General features: G+C 40.4%; 1 protein-coding gene across 1 annotated transcript in view; it reads right to left on the bottom strand.

Annotated features, from left to right (window-relative positions):
• Positions 1-22,791, bottom strand: part of LOC132958564 (receptor-type tyrosine-protein phosphatase F-like) — an 86,048-nt gene that overhangs the window by 5,378 nt on the left and 57,879 nt on the right. The window contains exons 13-29 of the mRNA XM_061031491.1: positions 21,979-22,560; positions 20,990-21,087; positions 18,145-18,401; positions 17,841-17,922; positions 16,653-16,865; positions 15,141-15,304; positions 13,809-13,820; positions 13,010-13,119; positions 11,705-11,802; positions 10,955-11,078; positions 10,682-10,857; positions 10,200-10,319; positions 9,800-9,954; positions 6,481-6,766; positions 5,189-5,367; positions 4,749-4,875; positions 2,951-3,076 (exon numbers count right to left, since the gene is read on the bottom strand). Coding sequence (XP_060887474.1) covers positions 2,951-3,076; positions 4,749-4,875; positions 5,189-5,367; positions 6,481-6,766; positions 9,800-9,954; positions 10,200-10,319; positions 10,682-10,857; positions 10,955-11,078; positions 11,705-11,802; positions 13,010-13,119; positions 13,809-13,820; positions 15,141-15,304; positions 16,653-16,865; positions 17,841-17,922; positions 18,145-18,401; positions 20,990-21,087; positions 21,979-22,560 — 2,909 coding nt within the window. The remainder of the gene's footprint in view (positions 1-2,950; positions 3,077-4,748; positions 4,876-5,188; positions 5,368-6,480; positions 6,767-9,799; positions 9,955-10,199; positions 10,320-10,681; positions 10,858-10,954; positions 11,079-11,704; positions 11,803-13,009; positions 13,120-13,808; positions 13,821-15,140; positions 15,305-16,652; positions 16,866-17,840; positions 17,923-18,144; positions 18,402-20,989; positions 21,088-21,978; positions 22,561-22,791) is intronic.

Below are 22,791 nucleotides of genomic sequence, written 5' to 3'. Positions count from 1 at the left end.
CTACAAATAAAAAGCACTAGGAGTGTCATAGCCCGCCTGAATCAATCTCAGCTTAGATGCATGCTCCGAGTTTTCTTTAATTTAAAACACAAAATTCAGGATTTTGTCTAGTTTGAAACAGACGCTTAAATTGGTCTCAAAACCTTTACAGAACCGCTGTGACAGTTGTGGGAGGTAAATATATTAATGTAAGATGGAGATGAGATTTATTTTTGTAAGTTTTATTTTATAGATCTTTACTTTTCTCAGGTTGAGATAATAAACATTATTTGATTTAATGCTAATTTCATTTATATTTACAATTTGTACTTTACAAGAGTATCTGTTTGATATGATGCACTGTGCCTTTAAGGTTACCCATGGTTACGGTTGGTATCCGTAACCATGGGTAAACTCCCGAAGATATATCTTTAATTAAGTATGTTTAGTGTTATAGTTAATGGCAAGACAACTGAGGATAATCAACATCATCCAAGAAGCGCCGTTACATTAACATGGTTTTAAAGAGGTGTGTTGTTACCATAAATGGTTAATTGGGGGCGTTTCTAAATTCAAATGTCCCGGAATGTGTACGAGCCTGCTGGTTAGGAACATGTGGGATTCATCAACACTGATTACCTACCGATGTGTGTACGATCGCCCTCCGAATGTTTGATAAATACAGATTTTTTTTGTACTTATGCACAATCTAAATTTAATTCATAGAACACTTTCTATGCACTGTTGATGAATGAGGACCCAGGTGATGCTTGTAGGCCTAGGACAGGAGGCCTGTGGTGACATCACTTCAGGATCAATGTCTGTTGTTCTTGAAACCTCTTGAAAGAGCTTCTCCTTCCCCTCCATCTTTCTGGCAACATTGCTCCTTGTCTGGATATCTAAAACAGGTTATTTGGCTGCGCCAGCTATTGGCTAGTGTTTGGGCTGAGATGTTGACCAAGAAGACAAACTTTGAAGGAGTTATAGTCGCCAAAAAATATATTTCATAGAGAAATGTTGTTTTTGAAAAGAGATTTGAGAAATTAGTGAATCAAATTTATTAGATGTGAGACCATCAACCCTATTCACAGATTACAGCTGATTTAATCATACGCTCAAACTAAATCATCACTCTAAACTCTAAAAAGACTTGTTCATTTGGAACCTGTTGTCAAAGCATTTATCTGGTATATTTTAATCTACAGTGATCATTCCAATCAGACATATTCTGGTCATCCTAAATCTCTATTATTAAAAAGATAGATTCCATTTATTCAGCCGTGGTCAGACAACACTGAAAGAAAACACACATGGCTTACAAAGTGCGGACCATGGCTGACCCATGCTGACCAAATCTTCATCTTCACACATTGCTTATATCCTGCTAGAAGGTACAGCCCACAAATTCCTTGCTATTTGGGTACATCACTTTAAGGCAATAAAGATGACGTGACCATGATTTGTATACGTAACAGATGCACACTGCAATCTAGCAAACAGTTGTTGACAACATATGGTTGGCTCCTATCCAAATATAACTCTGCTGCTGTTAGGTCCCTTTAAACACATGTATAACAGCTTCACAATCCTAAAAGAAGAATGACCCTTAGCTGGTAGACAGAAGTAAATGTTGATTTGTGTGTAATGTTGCAATGTCCGTTAGTCTGTCCTTACTGTGCTGTTCTTCATGTTTTTAACTATTGTAAAGTGTCTTTGAGTTTTTAAAAGCACTTATAAATAAAATGTATTATTATTATTATTATTCTTAATAAATGAAATATCCTCAAAATTATCAAGATGAATTAATTCATGAAAATACGTACTTACACCTTTTGTCTCAAAGTGTAATAGAAAATATCCTTCAATTTGAACTTTTATTATGTGTTAGGGCTTGTATCAGCACATATTTTCAATACAAAACCATTGCATTTCAGCATTTTCAACGCTTAGCATCTTGCATACAAAATATGAAAACAACATAGGCCACAATGTACAACATCTGCTGTTTTTCTGATTCCAGTGTACAATTTCCAGGTTTAGAGCTGCTGCTAATGCCAGGACAAGGTGAAAATCCCTTGAATAAAGGACAACATGTAACGTAGCAACAAAGAATAAACCCAAGTGAGAAGCGCTCTGAAACTGAGGTCCTGGGTGCTGCCAGCGCAAAACACACAAAAAAACATGCCTTAGGCCCCGTGTCCACCTGCCGTTTTTTCTGAGTAGATCAGTAGGTGGCAAAATTGTGACGTGAACAGAACTTTTGAAAATTGGAAAGATTTTCAACTTGAAGAAGAAGCGCTCAGAAGAAAAAGACGCTGGGCGCTGCGCTTTTTCTCCAGGCAGCCGCTTTCTGCTGCGAACGCTCTCTACTCATTAGAAACAAAAACGCTAGGTGGTACGGGGCCTTAGTGGACACAGGCCCTTATATTACGCACTTGTAGTTAAAAAGGGAGACAATCCTGGTAAAACAACTTCACTCTGTGCTTGAATTTATTCTTCTCAATGACCCTTGATTGAAAGTAGAAAGGAGGGGGACTAGCTAAGAGCGGTCTATCACAGGGTCCCGTTATGATGCTAAGAGAAACAAAGAAATGTCGGAGCATCTCAAATTTCCAAATCTTATAAATAGTTTCTTTGAAGCACATAAGACTTCTCAAAGAACTATCCTGGCTTTATTTCTTTTTGTAAATAGTAACCTTAGAAAGTTTTTGGATAAAGTGCACTCTGCCTCAAGTCTAAATCCTCTCTATGAAGAGCAGTAAAACTCAGAAAATGCTTAATAGAAACAAGAAAAACAGAACTAATGCAAGCAATAACAAGCCATGCTGTCAGCACAAATATTTCCATTTCCAAAAAATAATATCTTACATTAGGCTGTTGGCTATTTCAATTAAAAAAAGACACCATGAAGCCATGCTCCTATAGTGCTACCTCATGCAACAACAGTAAAGCTTTACTGAGAAGAACTTACCCTTGCATCTGTGACTTTGAACTCCCTCAGGATGTACTGAGGCATGTTGTACTCAGCCATGGGGTCCACCACAAAGTACTGGTAGCGTGCAGAGCGGTCAGCAGGCCAGTACTGATGACACTTTTCCTGAAGAGGTGAAGGAGTAAATGCATCAAGATTTAGTTTGAAATGGGCATCATTGATATGGAACAAATAGAATAGTGAAGCCTTGGTAGATTATACATTTTCTGTCAGTTGCAGAAATGATCTCCTTTCAATGGTTGAGCAAATCAGTGGCTCGTGGTCAACAAAGAGTCGTGGGGATTACATGCTAGGATGCAGAAACGGTGAGTTTATGTTGTAGAAATCAATCACCGTCCATGTAACACTGGAGTGCAGAACTTTTATTCCAAGAGGAAGGATGTGAAGCTATGTATAATTCAGTGGGACATTTTGCATGTGGTGCTTTTAATGATTAGATTTGTCATGGCTCTCTCACTCTGGCTCCCTCCTGATTGAGGTTCATTCATTTCACCTGCTCTCACCTGCACACCAGCTCTCCATCTCCTCATCAACTCAGCAGTATATATACCCTGGCTCTCCATCCACTCATCGCCAGATCGTTGTATCAACTACTGCGGTAGACTACAGCTCAGGCTAAATTAAGACTTTGAAAAATCTTAGAAATTAATCTTTTGTGCTTGTTTTGGTTTCTGAGTTTCATCCTGTTTTTTCCTTTGCTTCAGGATCACCATTCACCCACCTGCCTTCCTGCTCAGCCATCTGCCTCAACCTGCTCTCTGGACTCAAGACTGCTCAGCCACACTCACACCCCTACTCTGGTCTGGTCAGCCTTCACCCCCTTCACTCTGCTAACCTCCAGAATAACCTTCAACCCATCTTCATCTCCATTTGCCACAATAAACCTCATTACCAATCAACCCCTCTGTCTATGTGTCCTGCATCTGGGTCCTAAATTCACTGGTCGTAACAAGATTAGGATAGTGCTTTACTACTCAATTAGTAAGTTTAGTTTTAATTAGCAGTGTTGAAACTATTTAGAAAATATTGAAGTTAAAGCTTAATTTTATGATCATTTATTGAGTGGTAAATTGCCTCTGTTGATACTCTTCTAATTCTCTGTCAGCCGGTCTCTTGCGTGTGATTTTAATACATTAAGCTCTCCTTATTGTTTATATCAACAATTTTTGTAAGATCGTATAAATGCAGTGATTCCCAAACGGTCCCGGGCCTCACTTTATGACGTTATGACAAGGGGGCACTGACAAGGCTGAACAAGAACAATGCAAACCGTTTTTTTCTGTTAGCTAAGCATGGGGCAATGTTGCATTTTTTAAGACTCTTAATTTCCTGCTATGACCAAAATATGCCCATGCTACCCTACCTCTTCCTTCCAAAGTTTATAGTTAGGGCTGGATCTGGTGTAGAGACCAGCTCCTAGTTTTGCTGCTATAGGCTCAAACTACCGGGGAAACTGGCACCTTCAGCTCTTATCTCTCCCTCTCTTTCTCTCTCAAAGATACTTTATATATAATATAATGGAATATACTTTTCCAAAACGAGTCTTCTTAGTTTCAACATTTGATATGTTGTAATATTGTTGTCGTCTTTTGCATTAGATTTGGAGTTTGAATGTTGCAAGTCACGTTCTGCTTTGGTTTTTCCTTTTTACACAACGTCATAACTGTTTAGGAGAAGAGTTTTAATATTAAAGGTTCTGGTTCTGGTCCATTCAAATACAACTCTGTTTTAAACCTAATTAATTAACATAACTGAAGTCGTGACAGTGATATGTTACCCGTCCCATCTCTCGTAGTTTGGTGAGCATGACTAGAATCGTGGAGTTTTGTTCCCACAGCATTCTCCAGAGGTCCTCCGTGGTCTCAGGTAACGGGCCCTGGGTAGCGATGTACGCTTTCTGTTGCCTGCAAAAGATGTCAAAGAAATGTCTGTGTTAGCTTTGGTTCTACAGTAGAATTGAATTTGACTGCTATAAAAATTAAGCTAATAGAAGATAAATAATGACAGGCCTACCAATGACACCAATTTATCAGTGAAACTCTAGTTAACATTTCCTGCTATCAGCTGACAAACAACCCCCCCCCCCCCCGACTTAAGAGTTGATACTGTTGAGCCAATCCTGTTTTTAACGTTCCCCTACATTTTGCTTCAGAACACCCTTCTTTTTCTTAGTTCCTGTGGTTCATATTCTGAGTTGGATTATCTTAGTGGACACACCTATATCCATCAACGAAGCTGGCATTGATGTAGTCCGATCCCTCCACCCCTCTGATTGGCAGCAAGCAGACACGGTTGGATTCAAAAGGCAAGATGTTCACCAGGCGGTTCTTGAATTTGTTATATGGTAGATTGGCACTGATGAATCTTGAGGTATGTGCATTAGGGTTGGCCAGTTTCTGTAAGGACAGAGAGGAGAACAGGTCTCTGAAGACAACCAATCATCAGCCTGGAAGAAGTTAAAGCTTCTCTACACCCACGTGTGCCAGTGTCCTCCTCTGCCCCCTTTAAAGGGTAATAACATCAGTCTTTGTGAATATAATATTTGGAATATGTGAGATATGAAGTTTGTTTCAGGGCAGAGGGAACAAAAGTGAATCATATTATATAGTTTAACTTTAATTTGTTTTTTTAATTCGATTTCCTCATGAAAGGTTTTTGTAAAAAATACTCAGATAATGCTTTATTGAAATATAGTTGGACGATAAAAAAAAACATTTAACACAGGAACACTGGATTAAACCGGGGAAATGTTTTTTCATTTCACTCACACTCGTACAACGCTTAAGCTCGATTCCCCCCCACCCCCCCACCCCATTCCCTCGATGGCCTGCACTCACACTGCTCCAGGACTAACCGGGCCTGAGCACGGTAACCTCTTGTACTTAACGTCATAATACAACACATGAAGCGTGCTCAGTTTACAAACAGGCAGACTACAGAAAAAAAAAGGGACTCGCTGTCGGGTCCTCGTCTTCACATCGGAGACCAACACAGAGAACATGACAGCTACTTTACTGACTGTGTGTCTTATTTTGAGTCATGTTAGTCAGATAGAGACAGAACACTCAAGGATTTCTCCTGAATGAAGGCTGTCAGTGTTATGTACCTGCCTGCTTGTGCTTGTACATGAACTGTACCGTGCTGAAGCACACTTCTTCCAAGCGTACCAGGGCCAAGGTAGTGTACCGTGCTCGAGCCCGGATCCGTCAAACGAACTGAACTTTATGACTGAAGCATGCTTGGGCACGGTACGGATTGCCTAGTGTGAGTGTGCTTGAGTGTGATTATTTTGTAAAATACCTACATTATGACACAATTACCATCTTAAAATGTATATATTCAGATTGTTCAATAGTCATAGCCACCCCCAGTGATAACGGGTATTAGGCGTACAAACATAATCCAAATGACAAGGAACGTACAACCTCATTACTAAAAAAACAAATACCAGCACAGAAGACGTAACCTGGGTTACAGAGGTAACAACCCAAAAAGAAAAAGGCGTCTACCTTAAACTCTTGTTCCAATGTGGTGACCGTCTCTCCAGGAGGAATCTGGGTAAACTTCTGTATGTGGACATACAGGTTTCGGGCTGGGATGTCCGTGACTCCACATGTTACAGCTTCCAGCAGAGCTTCATGGATGAATATGTATTGATCCTCTGTTTGCACCATGTAATTCCTTTGAGTTCTAATACATGTAACATGACCATAGATGTCCACAGACTTCTCGTGCTGTATTCTCTCCAGCATAGCTGCTATCGCAATGAAGCAACCAGTCCTCCCCACACCAGCGCTGACAGAAAACAAAGAGAAAACACTGTTAATAATTTGTTCATCAATGTGACACCAACATGGTTTTATATTCATATAGTCTTAAATGACAGCAAAGTCCTGATTGTGTTACTGCACTCAGCAGTTACTAAAGCTTTCAAGCTAATTTTGTGGTTGCCTGTGCATGTATTTAACTTGACATGTTTCCCATCTTCTTGTATAGCTCTGTGTAGGTCTCCCAGTCTGTCTCTCCTGTCTGCACCACTTAGTCTGGTTCTACTCGATGTTTCTCAGAGGAAGCATTTTGTTCGTGGTAGTTAGTGCTGGGTCTTTTAAAGTACAATCAAGACATGCTCCTTTTGTAAAGTGTCCTGAGGTCATTTTTCTTAAGATGAGTCAGTCAACTCTCAACTGGAAGGTCGGGGATTCGATCCCCAGTTCCTGCAACTGCATGTTGAAGTGCACTTGGGCAACACTGAACCCCAAATTGGTTACATACGGCTGCGTCAGTGGCATGTGAATCTGTATGAATGGATTGGTCAATACTACACTTTACATAGCATCAACCATCAGTGTGTGAATATGTAGGTGGGAGTGGTTAGTGGTGTTAAAGCGCCTTGAGTAGTCAAAAGACTAGAATTGCGCTATACAAGCTCAAGTCTATTTTCCATATAAAATTTGCCACTAAAAAACTAATTGATAGAAAATGAATAGGAATTCCACTGTAATCCATCTTTTCTGCATGTGTCTGTACAGTCTAAGTATGTAAGGGAACTGCAAGACTATGCAATTATGGCTACAAAGACAGAGATAGCTTAATGTGGGCAGATAATGGATGTGACATTATAAAGTAGAAGGGGCATTCCAAGCTGGATACCACTTTTTGAGCTTCCAGATACGCTCAAAAAGCGTATCTGGAAGCCAATGGAAGCCTGTCTTTTTACTTTTTACTACTAAGTACTTGGATGCCTCCATAGACAGCGTTCAGCAAGGTCTCGTGACGGTTTTGTGCTCTTCCTGGTCATGAAAAGCTGCATGGAGGGCGCCTGAGTCTTCTGAATCCATATCTGTGGCCAGTTAGTATTGGCACAAACGCAGAACAATGGATTCCAAAGCAAGACCCAACAGGGGCATATAAAAGCAGGCAGATATTTAATTCAAACAAATCCAGATGAGCTCTCACAGGCAGGGTGAAAAAAGAAAAGACAGATCATACACGAGCAGCTCACGAGAAAACACTTGAACAAGGTAATACGGAGGAATACCCACAGATCTGTCAACATGAGGAAGAACAAAAAATGAATAAAATACACAGACAATAAAGGCATAGTAAGACAGCGGTGAGTGTAATCAGGGCAGGGTGACACACAAGGGGGAAAACACTGGGAGCAGGATATAGAAAGAAAGAGACAAGCATTAGCAATTAAAATAAAACAGGAAGTGAAAAAAATATATATATATAAAATATGAACAAACAAAAACACTTAATGTTTGGCTGGAGTGTCATTTACAGAGGCAGTTATCAAAATATTGTTGTCTCTCATCACATAAGTGCTGCATCCCAGGGCTCTTCAGTTCTATTCATCTAGAAAAATACAACAACACTGTGTGTTCACACACAAGACAGCTAAGTGATTCAGCTGTTTTTATATTTTCAGAGATTTTTCCAAAGTTTAAGTTCATGTATGTGTGTCTATGTGTGTACCATTAGATCGAGGGGCAACTTTACATAAACAAGTAGAATTCTGCTTCATGTAATCTCTGTTCCTATCTCTTAAAGAAGATGTTAAGGGTTTACTCATTAATGAACGAAGCCTGAGTGACGTCAACCATCTGTTACGGCAGGGGGCTCCGAAAACTCATCTGCAGCCGCCGCCAGGCTGGAAATCCTGTCTCAGCCTAACTTTCAGTCAACCTATAGACAGACGGCGAGCTGGAGCTGAGGCGGGTTTTAAACCTCTTGACGAATCGTTATATCACGCCAACATGTCAATCATGTCAGCGACGCACCAAACTATTGATAACACATGTCGTTGTCAAAATCAAAACGGAGCCGTTTTAAAAAATTCACCCCCCCATACATAATCAGACCTATTTGTTTTTTGTACCAGGCTGTAAACATGTTTATTTATGATGTAAAAACTGCTTTTTTGCCGGTCATGTGTTTTTGACTTCCGTTGTCAGCCTCAAGTGGACACTTGACGAACTGTTTGATTTTGCACTCCCGCATTGGCTTCATTTTTCAAGACCAGAGGTTGCTGCTTGGGTTTACTATGCGACTTTCAGAGCAGAAACAATTGCTCTTTAGGCACACCTACTTCATCCCACAGCTCCCCCACCCCTTCTGTCTTGTTTCATCAGCAAGTGTCAGTGAGGCAGATATATGCAAAGTAACACCTGAAAACAAGATTCTGCAACAAATTTTAAGTGACAAAATATAAATCTGAAAGTTGATTATGTTGTAATCCTTTTTAGGCCAAAGAAATGTTCTGTTTATAGAGTCGGCTGGTTCTCCTTTAGTTCTACTCACTCTTTTGCAATGACAGGAGGAAACGTCCCAAGTGGGGCCCCATCTGACAGCACTCCCTCCCATTGCCCTGCTTAGCATGTCATGTATTACTCTTGTGAAAACTAAAGTTTGTCAATGAAAATCACTGGAAGAGGGCGAGCATCTTGACACTGTTTGAAATGATAGTTGTTGGAGGGGCCCTTGATCAATTATTGCCGAGGGCCCCAGCAGACTCGAGAATCGTCACTGTGTGGTGGCAGATGTTCGAGAAGTTAGAGGGAGGAATTCACATCAAAAAGAACCACCTGACTCATGTTTGAGCCTTTGTGAGAAACGAAAAACAAGCTGAAGGAGTCCTGTCACTGTGAAGACAGGACTCCCAAATGGAGTGAGACTTTCATTTTAGGAAGTCACAACTTCGCAATATAAATTATTTAAATAGGGTGTATTTGATTTTTTCTGCATTAATATTCAGACTGTCATAAATAATAACTTAAAAGGAACTTTGAAGCATACTAAGGCCTTCTAACGTCAAGGATAGTTTACCTGCAGTGGACTATCATTGGTCCAGCGTCTGGAGGGTTACAGGCTTTGACCCTGCGTAGAAAGGCAATCGTTGGGGTGGGATACTCAGGCACTCCATGGTCAGGCCAAGCCATAAACTGGAGCTGTCGTACCTCTCTTTTTTCACTTGACCCATTCTGGTAAAGCACACACACATTTACACATTTTATCATCCATGAAAAGGGTGTTCAGCACAGAAAATGTATTATGTAGTTATCATCAAAAACATTTAGAGAAACTTGGCAATTCCCTTTTCTACAAAGTGAATAAACATTGATTTAAAATGACTCTTTGGGGGGAAAAGTGAATGTGTATAATGTGAATTTTAATTAGGCATGAACCAAATAAAAATACCATCTCAAACCAACAGGAAGTGGCTCACCTTAAGGAGGGCAAATGTACGTAAGGTATAAGTGGCAAGCTCCACAGTGTCAAGCATGGTCACCTGAATCATCCCACACGTCAGAGTGCCCCTATTGGGCCAATACTGTTCACATTTCACCTGCAAACACAAACACATTACTTTTTTTTTCGGAAACAGTAGCATCATTGTTCAAGTTTAGGAGTTGCACAGGCAGCAGAATTTCAAATGAGTGAACGCAATGCAGGCCTGTAACTCCAGCTTTGACTCGTCGGTGCATTTGTTCATGGTCTTCACTAAAGGTTCTTTCAGAGCATTACATTTATCTTTATATCCTCACAAATATTTATTAAAAGTTTCACTAATCTTGACCTTTGTTTATTGCTATTTGTTTTTTTTTAGCTGTATCCAATTCTTTTATGTGAATTTCAGAATTACATATTGGAAAATGAAAAAAGACAATTCGGCATAAATAAGCAAAAATTATCTGCACCCGTGCTCACCCGTGACTTCTCCTCAAGCCTGGTCATCATTACAATGGTGCAGGTCCTCTGCTCCCAGACCATTCTCCAGAAGTCACTCAGCGTCTCTTGCAATGGCCCCTGGGTAGCGATGTAAGCATTCTGCTTCCTGTAGCCGTCAATGTAGTTGGCATTGATGTAGTCGCTTCCCGGAGCTCCTATTTTGAGACGAAGTAGAGAAACACAGAAATATAGAAAAATGCCTATAAAACTTGAGAAGTCTCCCAAGATGTCTCTATACTGTATGCCTCTTACCAGCCACAGGTGAAAGGATGACCCTTGAGTGGTCGTAGGCAGTAACATTTGCATAGCGGTTCTTTGGTTTGTTGACCTCCAGGTTTGAGTTCTCCCAGGTGAACTGTTGTCCTGGATCAATAGACTAAGACAAAGAGGGGACAAACATGGGAGGTGTCAGGGAGTCTGAGACTGTTTCCTAATTTTTGATCGAGTATGTCAAAGTTTAGTCTAAGAGGCAGATGGACTTGGTTAAATTCTTGAAAATGCTTTGCCTCTTCTTAAAAGCTTCCTCTGGTGGTGAATGTGGTTTAAGCTCATCGGCTAGAGAATTCAAAACTGCAACAACTACTTAGCTGATTCTCCCCAGCATGCATTGTTATGAGTCAAAATCCAAAGAGAGCTGCAGTTATTGATCAATTTCATTCAAGGTCAATAAAAAAGTACAACTCCTTCAACTAACTTGACCCCACCACATGGTGCTAAATTAGATCTCAGCGAAGAACACCTTGAAGCTGGTTTCCTTATTTTTCTAGTTTGTAACCTTCTGCTTGTTTAGCTTGCAGACAACTCAAATCAAACAAACAGGGTTAGTCAAATCCTGTTAATTTCTGACCTGGTCTAAACACATTCAAACATTTATTTTTTGGGGGTTGAACTCTTCAACTTTTTGTCTCACAAAATTACCCCAGCTATAAGACATGAAATAATTGAATGCTGCCATGAACCAGACGACTTTGAGTCTGATTGAAAGTGTGTCTCATGAGTTACCTCGTACTCCTGACTGAAACGCAGACCATCATTTGCCTTGAGTCCTTCTATGTGGTCTGCAAGGTCACACGTAGATATTGGTGGGTGTTCCCTCATCCCTGCAGTGAAAGAGGGAGTAATACGTTCATTACATAACACAATACAGAGTTTAAGCATTGAGACAAGACACACATACACTCATAACTGTTTTTAAAAAAAAGTCTCAGTTCCCGCTTCTAAATCTTCTCTGATTCACACCATTGATTTATTGACAATATTCAGTAGTTTGCTGCATTTTTTTCCCCTGATGGTGATTGGATGACCTTCCTACTCTGTCTCTAATTGACTAGTATGTACTAACTCAATGTGCATGAGTGATAAACATGTCACTGTTTATAGCAGAGGCTGTTTATCCTCTGCTAGACAGGTCACCTAAAAAAACATTTTGGAGGGAAAATTAAGAGTATACCCACTTCTTCAGCCACCATTACACCACACTGCTTATGACTCATCAGTCATCTGTGTGTTTTGGTATCTGTGTTTACATAAATGAGTTCACAACAGCTACTACTACACATGTCAGACACAGGGAAGCACAGCAACACTTCCATTGCTCCACTATATACAGTATATATTTGCATTTGCTGATGAATCAAATTGAGTTTTAACAGGAAAGAGGGCTGAGTGACAGCAAAGCACGAAAAGACACATCACGCATGCGGCTTCAGGAGCTGGGGGTCAAACCCCGACCTTCTGGTTGAGAGAGGACCCACTCTACCACCGAGCCACAGCCACCCCACACTTTATATGTTGGAGAATGGAGTACAATTTAAAAGTAGAAATTAGAAATAACTAACTCTTAACATAAACATGTAATGCTTTCTATTTAATTAATTTATACATAAAATGAAATAGATTTATTCAAGTTTTTCAACTGTTTTTCAGTTCAAATCCAAGTTTGGATCCTGCTAATTATTGGCCCATTTCTCTGCTCAATTTAGACTGCAACATTCAATCCAAAGAACTGGACATCAAATTAATTATAATTATAGCAACAAATATTCCCACTGCAGACATGACTAGATCTTTATTAGCACCTCTTTGACCTGTGTGTTCAGACACTGGATAGGGAGGGAGACAAAACCTTGCAGATGCTAGGATAATAGGTGTGTGTGTGTGGGTGTGTTTATTTGTGTGTGTGTGTGTGCGTGTGTGTCTGCGTGTGTGTGTGTGTGTGTGTGTGTGTGTGTGTGTGTGTGTGTGTGTGTGTGTGTGTGTGTGTGTGTGTGTGCGTGTGTGCGTGTGTGTGTGTGTGCAGTTCCATGCCTTGTGTCTGATAGTTGAGTCTCCTTAACTCGACAGGATCTGAGAAGTTGTTCAGTTGTGAATCCTTCATCCCTTTCACGTGCTCGTCCTTAGCCGGACATGTTCGTTTCCTACGGTGGAGAAGAACAGTTATGATGAGCAGGAACCCTCGACTCATATAACTAAGTAGGGAAAGATACTTTAATGGATACTTTGAAGATGATTGAAGATGAGCAGAAATCATGAACTCAGCACACGTGATCATCTCAAGTGGATTGCATCTCAAAGTTGATTTTCTTGTCCGTTTGTCTTACGAGGCCGAATATTTGTTTCCCTTTGGTTGAATTGTACTTTACGACAATCCACCATTCTGCCTCTACATGCAGTGTCCCTGCATGATTGAGGCGGTCACTCTCCACCCTCGTGGTAGAGTGAGTTAACGGTTGGAGAGGGAGGGATTCACATGAAAAAAACAACAACCTATTAAGCATGTTTGAGCCTCTGAGCAAACATACACAAGCTGAAGGAAGCGCTGTCACATCTATGACAACAAAGAACTGAGAACAACAAATCCAGAGGGAGTTCTTTCATATAGTCATTACTCTACATTTTATATTCACATATATTTGATTTGTGCTATTTTAATTTTCAGAATGTCCCATATCATGGCTTTACATAATAATTGAAGAACCAGCTTCTTTCACTTTACATCATCCAACGACAGCATGTTTTGTACAACGGAGAAGGTTTCTAAAGTCAGGCAAACAGCTTAAGATTAGTGTTGGTTTGTGGAGGGAAAAGTAAAAACAGACAAACTTACCTTTCTTGTTTGCTGCATCCGTAGAAAGCAGTCACACCGAGTGTAAGGGAACAGAGAGAGAGAGGATTCATTTTAAGTTTTCAGCTGCAGGTATGCCACAAAGTGTCCCAGTAAAAAATAATCTAACTAATGGAGCACAATATAGCATCAGAGAATATCCAATCATTTTCATGTGATTATCTAATATGCCACATCTATCAGTTTGATACATCGATATCAGTACATATGTGTTCTGGCTGGTAGTGGGTGGGGCTTATTAACGAACACAGTGGCCCAGGTGTGTAAAGTGTGTGACGTAACAGTGTCCGGGGGAGTCTCAAGGCTGAGCCAGTGTGTGACCCGACATTGAAGAAACAAATAGACGGACATCCACTAACTCCTGTTTTTTGGTTGGTTTTTGGTAAACAACAGCAAAACTTGAGAAAGAGACCGTGTGCTTGTGCTGGCTGCTTGTGTGAAACCTGACGGTCGGCGCTCGCCACTGGCTGCTGACCGGAGGTAAGCCCACAGCCTACACCGCCAGCCAGCCTTTGTTTGTGTATGTACTTTGTGTTAGAGAATGAGCATCCCCTAGACGCCATTCATTCTCGTAACACATTGGATAGAGAAGCCAAAGGCACTGTTCATTTTTATGAGTTATATAATTCAAAACCAAATGACCTGAACATAGCGTCTTGGCTCAGACACGAGTCTACCACATCTTTCACACCGCTGGGGTTTGATATGTAAGGGTCTCACCTTCAACCAAAAACTATTACAGAACATAATTTGTCAAAAAGTGACTGAGTAAACAAATGACTGAAGTCAACAGTAAATCAGATGTTATTTTGTCTTTTTGACCTGGTCCTTGTCATTCATTTAGTTTGTTTAGTTTGTTTATTCTTTGTTTTGCTTATTTGTCTTATTTGTTAATTGTCTATCCTGGTGTTGCTTGTTTCCCTTGTGTGTTAAACGGGGTTTAGACTGTGAGTTTACTTACCACTGAATGAGACATGAGACGACATAGTTGACGGAGCACTGAGGGAATGCTACTTTCAAAATCAAGCTAGTTTTTCGAAAATTACCAAACCTGCCTTTGAAGCTAAACTTATTTACAACAGTTAATTTATTGAAAGTTTTTCAACAGCAGAGGGAAGGAGTTTATGTTTTGATAGGCAACACATACATATCAGTGCCCCTCCTGTTATAAACAGTTTCCCTAAAGTCACTTTTCACATGCTGGATTTCTATGGTGATTTGTTATAAAGAAATCAAAGAGAAAAGGTGAGGATCGTATTTGTAGAATATTCTAAAAAAAAAACAAATTTCTGCCCTTCAGTCTGTCAGACATACCTTTTAAAGAGAAGAATAGCAATGACTATGACAATGATTAGAATCACAGCCATGACTGGACCCATCACCCACAGCATCTCTGGGTCGTCCGTCTGCAGGTTCAGCCCAATGTGGAGTTCCATCATGATCGGCTCAGAGAACGGGCTGGCGGCAAACATGCCCTGCTGCAAATGACCAGAGGATGATCCAGAGTCATTTCACAGTATCACAGCTTAACAGTTCATCAGGACATGAGACTTCTCTTAATATAACAACTCTGCTTTGTGACCCAGCTGGCTCATAAACATCCAACAAACTCACTTAAAATGAGATGATTAAACAAAGAGGAGGTAGGTGACATAATTACATTTGACTTTTAGTGTTTTGTAGACGACTGCATGTAAAAACAAATAACACTGACTGATTTTTTAAAAAGTTGAAGAAAATGTAAGACCAAAACAAACGTAGGTATAAATAGTCCAGGTCTGGGCACTCAGGAAGATTATAAAAACATAAAAGGCCTTTAATTCATTGGGCTATAAAAAATTAAAACACACCAATGCGTATCGGCTTGCGCCTTCCTCCGGGTGCAGGTGGACTGCACTAGCCCAATGAATTAAAGGACTTTTATATATTTCTAACCATCTTGAGAGCCTGGACCGACATTTCGTTTGGTCTTAAATTTTCATCCGCCGGTGGTTTGAGGCGATACAGGAAGCGCTCCAGTTGTCTCTCTTTTTTTTTATATTTACTGATTATAAGACATTTTAGCTTTTCCTCTCAGACTGAGCCCCAAGAGTGAACAATATTTAGATAGCAATATATATATATATATCTTCTCACTTATAAGTGAAATGCAGACTGAGGCGAGTGACTAACAATGCCAGTATAGCACACATTAGGAAACTGGTTGGTCAGTTACTGTAAACATGTACAAGAGGCTATTGTTGCTGTAACTTGTTACTATGTTAATATTACGTGAAGATGGCCTCAACAAGCACTAGGTGTAAAATGGTTTGAACCCTCATGTGGTCTCTTTGGGCAATGAAACCCACAAGGGCCAGATGGAAAGCACGGTTTATTACTGTTGGCCTTAAACCGTGCTTTTCATCTGGCCCTTCCATGTTTTATACCGTCAATGGATGTTATAAAGATAGTTATTGGTAGCATCTTTTATGGGATTTCCTAAATGTATGTCTGTTTGTTTCTGCAGACTTTAAATCCAAACATACACAGATACAGTCAACTCATATTTGACATGTGCTTTTTAAAATAGAGCTTATATTCTTCTTGATTTGTTTAACTTATTTTTTATTGAAAGATTTGAATGCTACCCTGATAAAGCAAAAAGCACTATTTAGTCAAATGTAGCGTATCTCCTCACTGCTAGATGTTCATTCTGTGTTCAGTGAATACAATCTGGGGTTAATACACAAGATTGGCTCTGACAATGGGAAGACTAACCAAGTAAAGTTCTAACATTAAAGATGCTACACATGTTCATATCCTTAAAGTTAAATAAAAATTACTCACTGACTCATGTTCAGTCAAGTCCGCCAGAACAAAGCAACGATACTGCTGCTGGCCAGTAAGGGGTTTGTTGTAGTAGCTGTTGTACGTCTTCTCATCACCCAGAGTAAATAGTTCAGGCAGATCTTTCAGCTTGGCAGTGATATAGGGCTGAGGGAAATCCTGGCTCTGTCTCCGCTTTCTCTGCAAACTGCTGTCAGGGCCAGCCTGCAAGAGCTGCAGGAGGGAAGACAACAGGACACTTGGGAACCGGCCTTACATGACGTTGTGTGACAATGAAACACAAACAACATAACTAAGAAAAGGCAAAGACAAAATAAAACAGGAAAGACTAAAAGCTTAACCCAGGACTACGAACAGAAACATCTCTAGTCTTCTGACTACTCAAACCGTCATGCAACGTCTTTATTCTTGTTCTTTTGCGCATGTGGATCAGGTCAGGACCGTAACTAGTTCACATGAGAGTCTGACACAGGCCACATTTAAAAAGTAATGTGAACAGCCAAACAAAAAATCTGATCTGAGCAAAAAGTCGGATGCAATGAGGCTTGCAGTGTGAACGCAGCCTAATTGTGTCAAAAGAAAGTGCCTTGTAGTTCTCTAACAGGGCTTTCACACTGAAAAAATCTGGATATTCCCAGGACAAGCTGTATGTGTGAACGCAAACAGACACATTTTTCACTCGGACTTCATCCGGAGTTTCTCCTGCCAGACCCCTAGTATTTTTTCCGCAGCAAGTCCAAGTGAGCTGATACACAGCAAGATATTCTCCGGGGAATTCACCTCGAGCCAATAGGTCCCCACCCCTCCTGTCTGACAGGGATAGTCTCCCGCTGTGAGGATAGGATAATACTTTATTGATCCCCAGAGGGGAAATTCGGGAGCATGTGTGAACAGGCAGGTCAGCAGAGTCTCTTCCTGTAATTATCTAGATATTTTCAGGAGTGTATATGTGAAAATGGCTTAAGACTTCAAAGTCACAGAAAACAAAGAGCACGTCAAACTAATCCTCTTTTATGTCCAGGAAGCGCACCCTACCTGTGTATTTTTTCATAAACCAAACCCTTACCCAGGCCTGAAATAAATAACAAGTCTGTGGCTTAAAATGGTATTGGTTCCAAGTTAGTGACTGTTTGAAAAGTCTTTTCCCCCACAGTATGACTAAGGCAACTACCCCTCGTGCCCACTCACCTCCTGTATGTCCATGTCTTCAGGGTTTTCCCATTTTCCCAATGATGCCTGGGTAACAGGGACCACCACTATGTAGTACCATCTGTATCAAATACAGAAACACACCTTTAGTATGCCTACTATGCTGTGCATACATACACACTCAATACTCAGGGATTTAATGTTAAAACTTCACTATTCTTAGCCCTTGCCCATACTGTAATTAGCATAGGTAAATGCCCACCCCCACAAAGCTGAGAGAAAAAGTTTAGTTGTTGTGAAATAACGGAGGTGATGCAGAAAGCGAAAAGAAAAGCCAACAGACCTGACAGAAGCTCCAGCAGGTGCCCTGGGCAGGCTGATGGTAACTCTACCAGCCTCCTCAACATCCTGTTGGTGTTGAGCTGGTTTCACCTTCAGCAGGTCTGGAGCTGTTCTGATGGAAACTTGCTGCTGGAGGCCACCAGCACTGGTCCCTCGGCCCATTAGCACAAAGGAATAATCTGTTGAAGGCTGTAGCTGAGTGATCAACTTCTTCTTCACGTTGCCTTGGACCTCCACGCTCTGCTGGTTGTATAGGATCTGGAGGAAGGATGAGATGTCTTACTTGCAGTGCTGACCTTTTTAGTGTCAGCAAAAAGTGTGACCTTTTTGGTAGGCGGGGCTTAGCAGGAGTCAAAACTGGATAGGATAGCCATGGCTAGCTAGCAAGCTCTTTTTTTTTTCTTTTTTTTATATATTTATTGCTTTTATAAACATAGAAAATACAGACTAAATAAAAAACAGCGGAAATAAAAATAAAAACCTACCCCCCACCCCCCTCCCAAAAGGAAAATAAACTAAAAGAACAGAAAAAAGCACATCTATTGCAATAGCAGCCATGATCACATAAAGACCTTATCTTAAGCAGTTCTTATTAAGAAAAAAAAAAAAAAAAACTGTGAAAAAACAAAGGCACATACACGCAGCAGGATGATGCATTTAAGACACAGAATATGAATCTTTGCCACGAAGAAAATTCAGCAAAGGGTCCCAAATCTTATTGAACACACTTCCCCTGTCTACGTTGTGGAAGCTCAGTATCTCGAGATGCAGATTGTTGGCAAGCTCTTTATTTGTTTGCAACAAGTCTTTTTGAATATATAAAGTGACTCTCTGGGACTGAGAATGTTACTGGAATAAGTTAACACTGAAGAACGGGAGCAAACTGGCAGACCTGGAGGCTTTCACTCAGTGAACGGATGATTTGACAGGACTACTGTAAAAACCGAATGTGTTAAGTAAACACAAACTGAGGGCGTATAAGTCCTTAGGTCTATAACTATGTTGTGAACAGCCATGTACAGGACTTTAAATACCACGATTTAACTAATGGGTTTTTGTCGTACGGTCTAAGTTCTGCCCAGCCAGCGGCGAGGACAGAAGACAGCCTTGTACAGGGTTTGGGTCAATAAAGAACACAACTACAACATGACGGTGAACTGTGCTTGCATGGCTGGTATGTAGTGAATCTACAGCATAGGTTGTAAACCTCACATCACTGTGACGTAGTTAAATGAATAAACATTATCTACTGCATCTGTTATCTATGACATTTACATTTGTATTTAATTAATACCACACACTGACTAACTACAGTGTGTTTCTAGAAAAGTCATCAATGAGGGAAGTATGCAACGAAACCATTGGCAGACCTCTGAGCTACATTTAATCCACTGACAGCAGGAGAATGCTGGACATCCAACATTTAGATCCAGTCTTACCATAATCCAAAATGACTAATGATTGTTGGAACAACTAGTTCTAGAGTTACAAAGAACTTATAGTAATAAGTAACATTAATGGTGCAGTTATGGCAGATGAGGCCAACATAGCACATGAATTTAGAAGTACTTTTTTTACTGACTAAACTAATAACGTGATAGTTATATCATCAAATTCCAAAAGAATTACCAAAGCAAGTAAGTAGTTAGGCAATAAGGCAAAAGACTCTTAAATGTGGAAGCTAGTTTCATTGGTAAATATAACTCAGTACTGATGAAACCAGTAACTCATCTCAACATGTCACTAAAGACCAGCAAATTCCCCAAAACTAAAAAAGGCACTCACCATTCTTTAAAGCTCAACTACAACTCAGAAGTGTTTTGAGAGAACATTTTTCTTAGCAAAAGCTGGCAAAATTGTTCCCAAATATAAACCTTTCATGCTCTTGTTTTGAAGGTCAGCCCATGTTCTGGTCCTGTCCTAGCTTTAGCACATTTTGACCACTGTATCAATAATAGTAAGAACTCCTTCCATGTGTCTGTATCACAGCCCAATTAAAATGATAAAGTTGACCTGACAGTGTTATCAAATGACAAAAACACTTGCCTAGATGAGTCAACTTCCCCACCTGGTCAACTTTTATCTGTTGTCAATAGACTGTACTAGTGATGGTTATCTTAGTAAGGGTTGGTTATTGTTTAGGAATCACCTGAATGTGTATCCCTATCAAATGAATCTGAGCCTGTCAGTTTTCTTCTGCAGCAGAAATACCAAAGGTATTTGTTTTAGGCTTGGTGAGTGATGTCAGTCATACAGGCGAACCTCTGAAAGCAATCCATAGTCGTTTGAGTACGGGGTAGTCATGTACTGATCCTGAGTAGTCATTTAGACTGCAAATAAAACTTTTGTGGACATTGGCACACTACTTGATCAATAAAGGATTAAAGATACTGAGAAGCTATGTACAAAACAAAACAGTGACACAACACGCACACTTCTGAGTAACGTAGTTAAGGCCACGTGTCCACGTGTTGTCAATGAGTAGAGAAGCACTCTGCCCTCTTTGTACGGCCACTCCGAATGCTCGAGTTGAAAGTCGTTCAACTTTTCAGAAAGGTGCTGTTGACATCATAATGTTTTCAAATGTATGATATTCCTCGTATTTTTGCCTGCTACGGATCGTGTCTTGTACCCAAAGCACTCTCTGCTCCGTGTCTTATCGGGTAATAAACAATCTAAAATATAAAACATGCAGTAAAAGTCACAGAGCTGTGTGGGTCATAGCCTACAGCAGCTGTTGTCAACAGACTTTTCTTCTCAGCGCACAGCCAGCACTTTTCTGCCCGGAAAAAACGCTACATGTACACAGGGCCTAACAGTGCTATTTGTATTGGTGCTGATCTTACCTTGAGAGGAACTTGAGATTGGTAGGTTTCGGGCACTTCCCAGGTCAGCAGGACCGAGGTTTTCGTCACAGCCTTCACACCAAAGTTCTGGGTGAAAACTGAAGGAAGATCTGGATGATTATTAGGCAGGTAATTTAATTGTGGCTATGATTGAGATGGGTAGAACTTTAAATCTCGGTGCATGTAAGCATTATGGAAGCAGAGTAGGATTTTCTGGCACAACTTCACCAACTACCAAAATGCATGAAGACTGAAAGGCTTAAAAAGTTCAAAAAGCTCCAGCAACACTTTAAATATGAAGATCAACCTTATTCATTTTATTAGACCGACGCATTTCGGCTTGTGATCCTCATTAGGGTCATGTACGTGTTGCGATGATCCTGATGAAGGCCACAAGCTGAAACACGTGGGCGATGTTATCATAAAAGATGATAATGAAGCGAGGGCACAACACTGTCTGTATTATTTTGACACCCCATGTTTTTAGCATCATCTGTAATGTTTTTACCAAATGAATTACTCAAATCCACACATTATTGATCAAAATATCTAAGGAGTAACACATTGTGATTGGACAGACAATTACCTCATCCTCTGCAGTCCCTCTCTACTCTAATGAGAGTTTAAGCACCTTACAGCCTTTTTATGCTCTCATCTGAAGTCCTGCACAAGTTATGATATAAGGAATTAATTTGCACTTCTTTTTCTTTTGCATTAGTTTTTGGGTTTTGTATGTTTTTGACTCTGCATCACATAGGCCTATGTATTTGCGACACATTTTCTGCTAATGCATCTGTTTTGTGCTTTTGCAGCATTTGATTTAAGGTGTGGATCATTTTCTGTACCTTGAAATTTGCACCAGTTGCAAATTTGCAGGCAATTTTCCCCTGTCAAAATGTACGTTTTCTTGCAGGTCATTTTTACCTAACAGAGTGTGTAAGCTATAGTAACAAGCCCAACACGTTGCTAATATATAAACTGAGGCTTACCTGGCATGGAAGTTGACATGGTTCTGCTCTGAATGCTGGGGCTGATGGCTCCTCCCCCTTTGCTGGTAAAAGCCCTGACTCTGATGTCATAGGTTGTGTCAGGCTGCAGTTCTTGGATAGTCATTTCTGTTTCTGTGGTGCTGTTGGTGTGATTTTGCTGGCTATTAATATCACGATACACAACCACATACTTGACAATCTTTCCATTCCTCTCATCCAAAGGAGGAGGGTTCCATGCTAGCTTGGTGGAGGTGGCAGTAAGTCCAACCACACTCAGATTACGAGGATAGCTGCTGGGAATGTCCTCAGGGGTGCTGATTTCTTTCACATACTCCTCACCACAGCCTGCTCGGTTTTTGGCGCACAGCTTGAACATATAGGTGGCGCCCTTGTAGAGGCCAGAGTATGTGAAATGATCATCTGTAGGTTTAAATTCTTTGGAACTGAATATTTCCTCTTCTGATCTCTTGTACTGCAGACGGTATCCAAGATGTTCCCCTACAGTCTCCTTTGGCGGCTGCCACTGAATCAGGGCAGTGTTCCCTATGGTGGTGCTGATCATCATGGTGGGCTTGCCAGGCACTGGAAGACAGGAAATATCCTCAAATATCCTCAAATATCCCAATTACTTGATTACTTTAAAAGAGGTTTAACCTTAATTAATTAAACACTAAAAACACATTGTTGTCCTATAAAAGTAATGATACAGATCATGTTGGCAAGGATGAACTCCCCTTTTTTTATCCAATGAACATGAGAAAATTATTCTTCATACAATTTTTACAATTGCTGGAACCCCCAGCAACAGTTTTA

This window comes from Labrus mixtus, chromosome 3 (genome assembly GCF_963584025.1).
Source record: "Labrus mixtus chromosome 3, fLabMix1.1, whole genome shotgun sequence".
Taxonomy (NCBI): domain Eukaryota; kingdom Metazoa; phylum Chordata; class Actinopteri; order Labriformes; family Labridae; genus Labrus; species Labrus mixtus.
The sequence above is the reverse complement of the archived record's forward strand: the minus strand, read 5'-3'. Positions and strand labels throughout refer to the sequence as shown.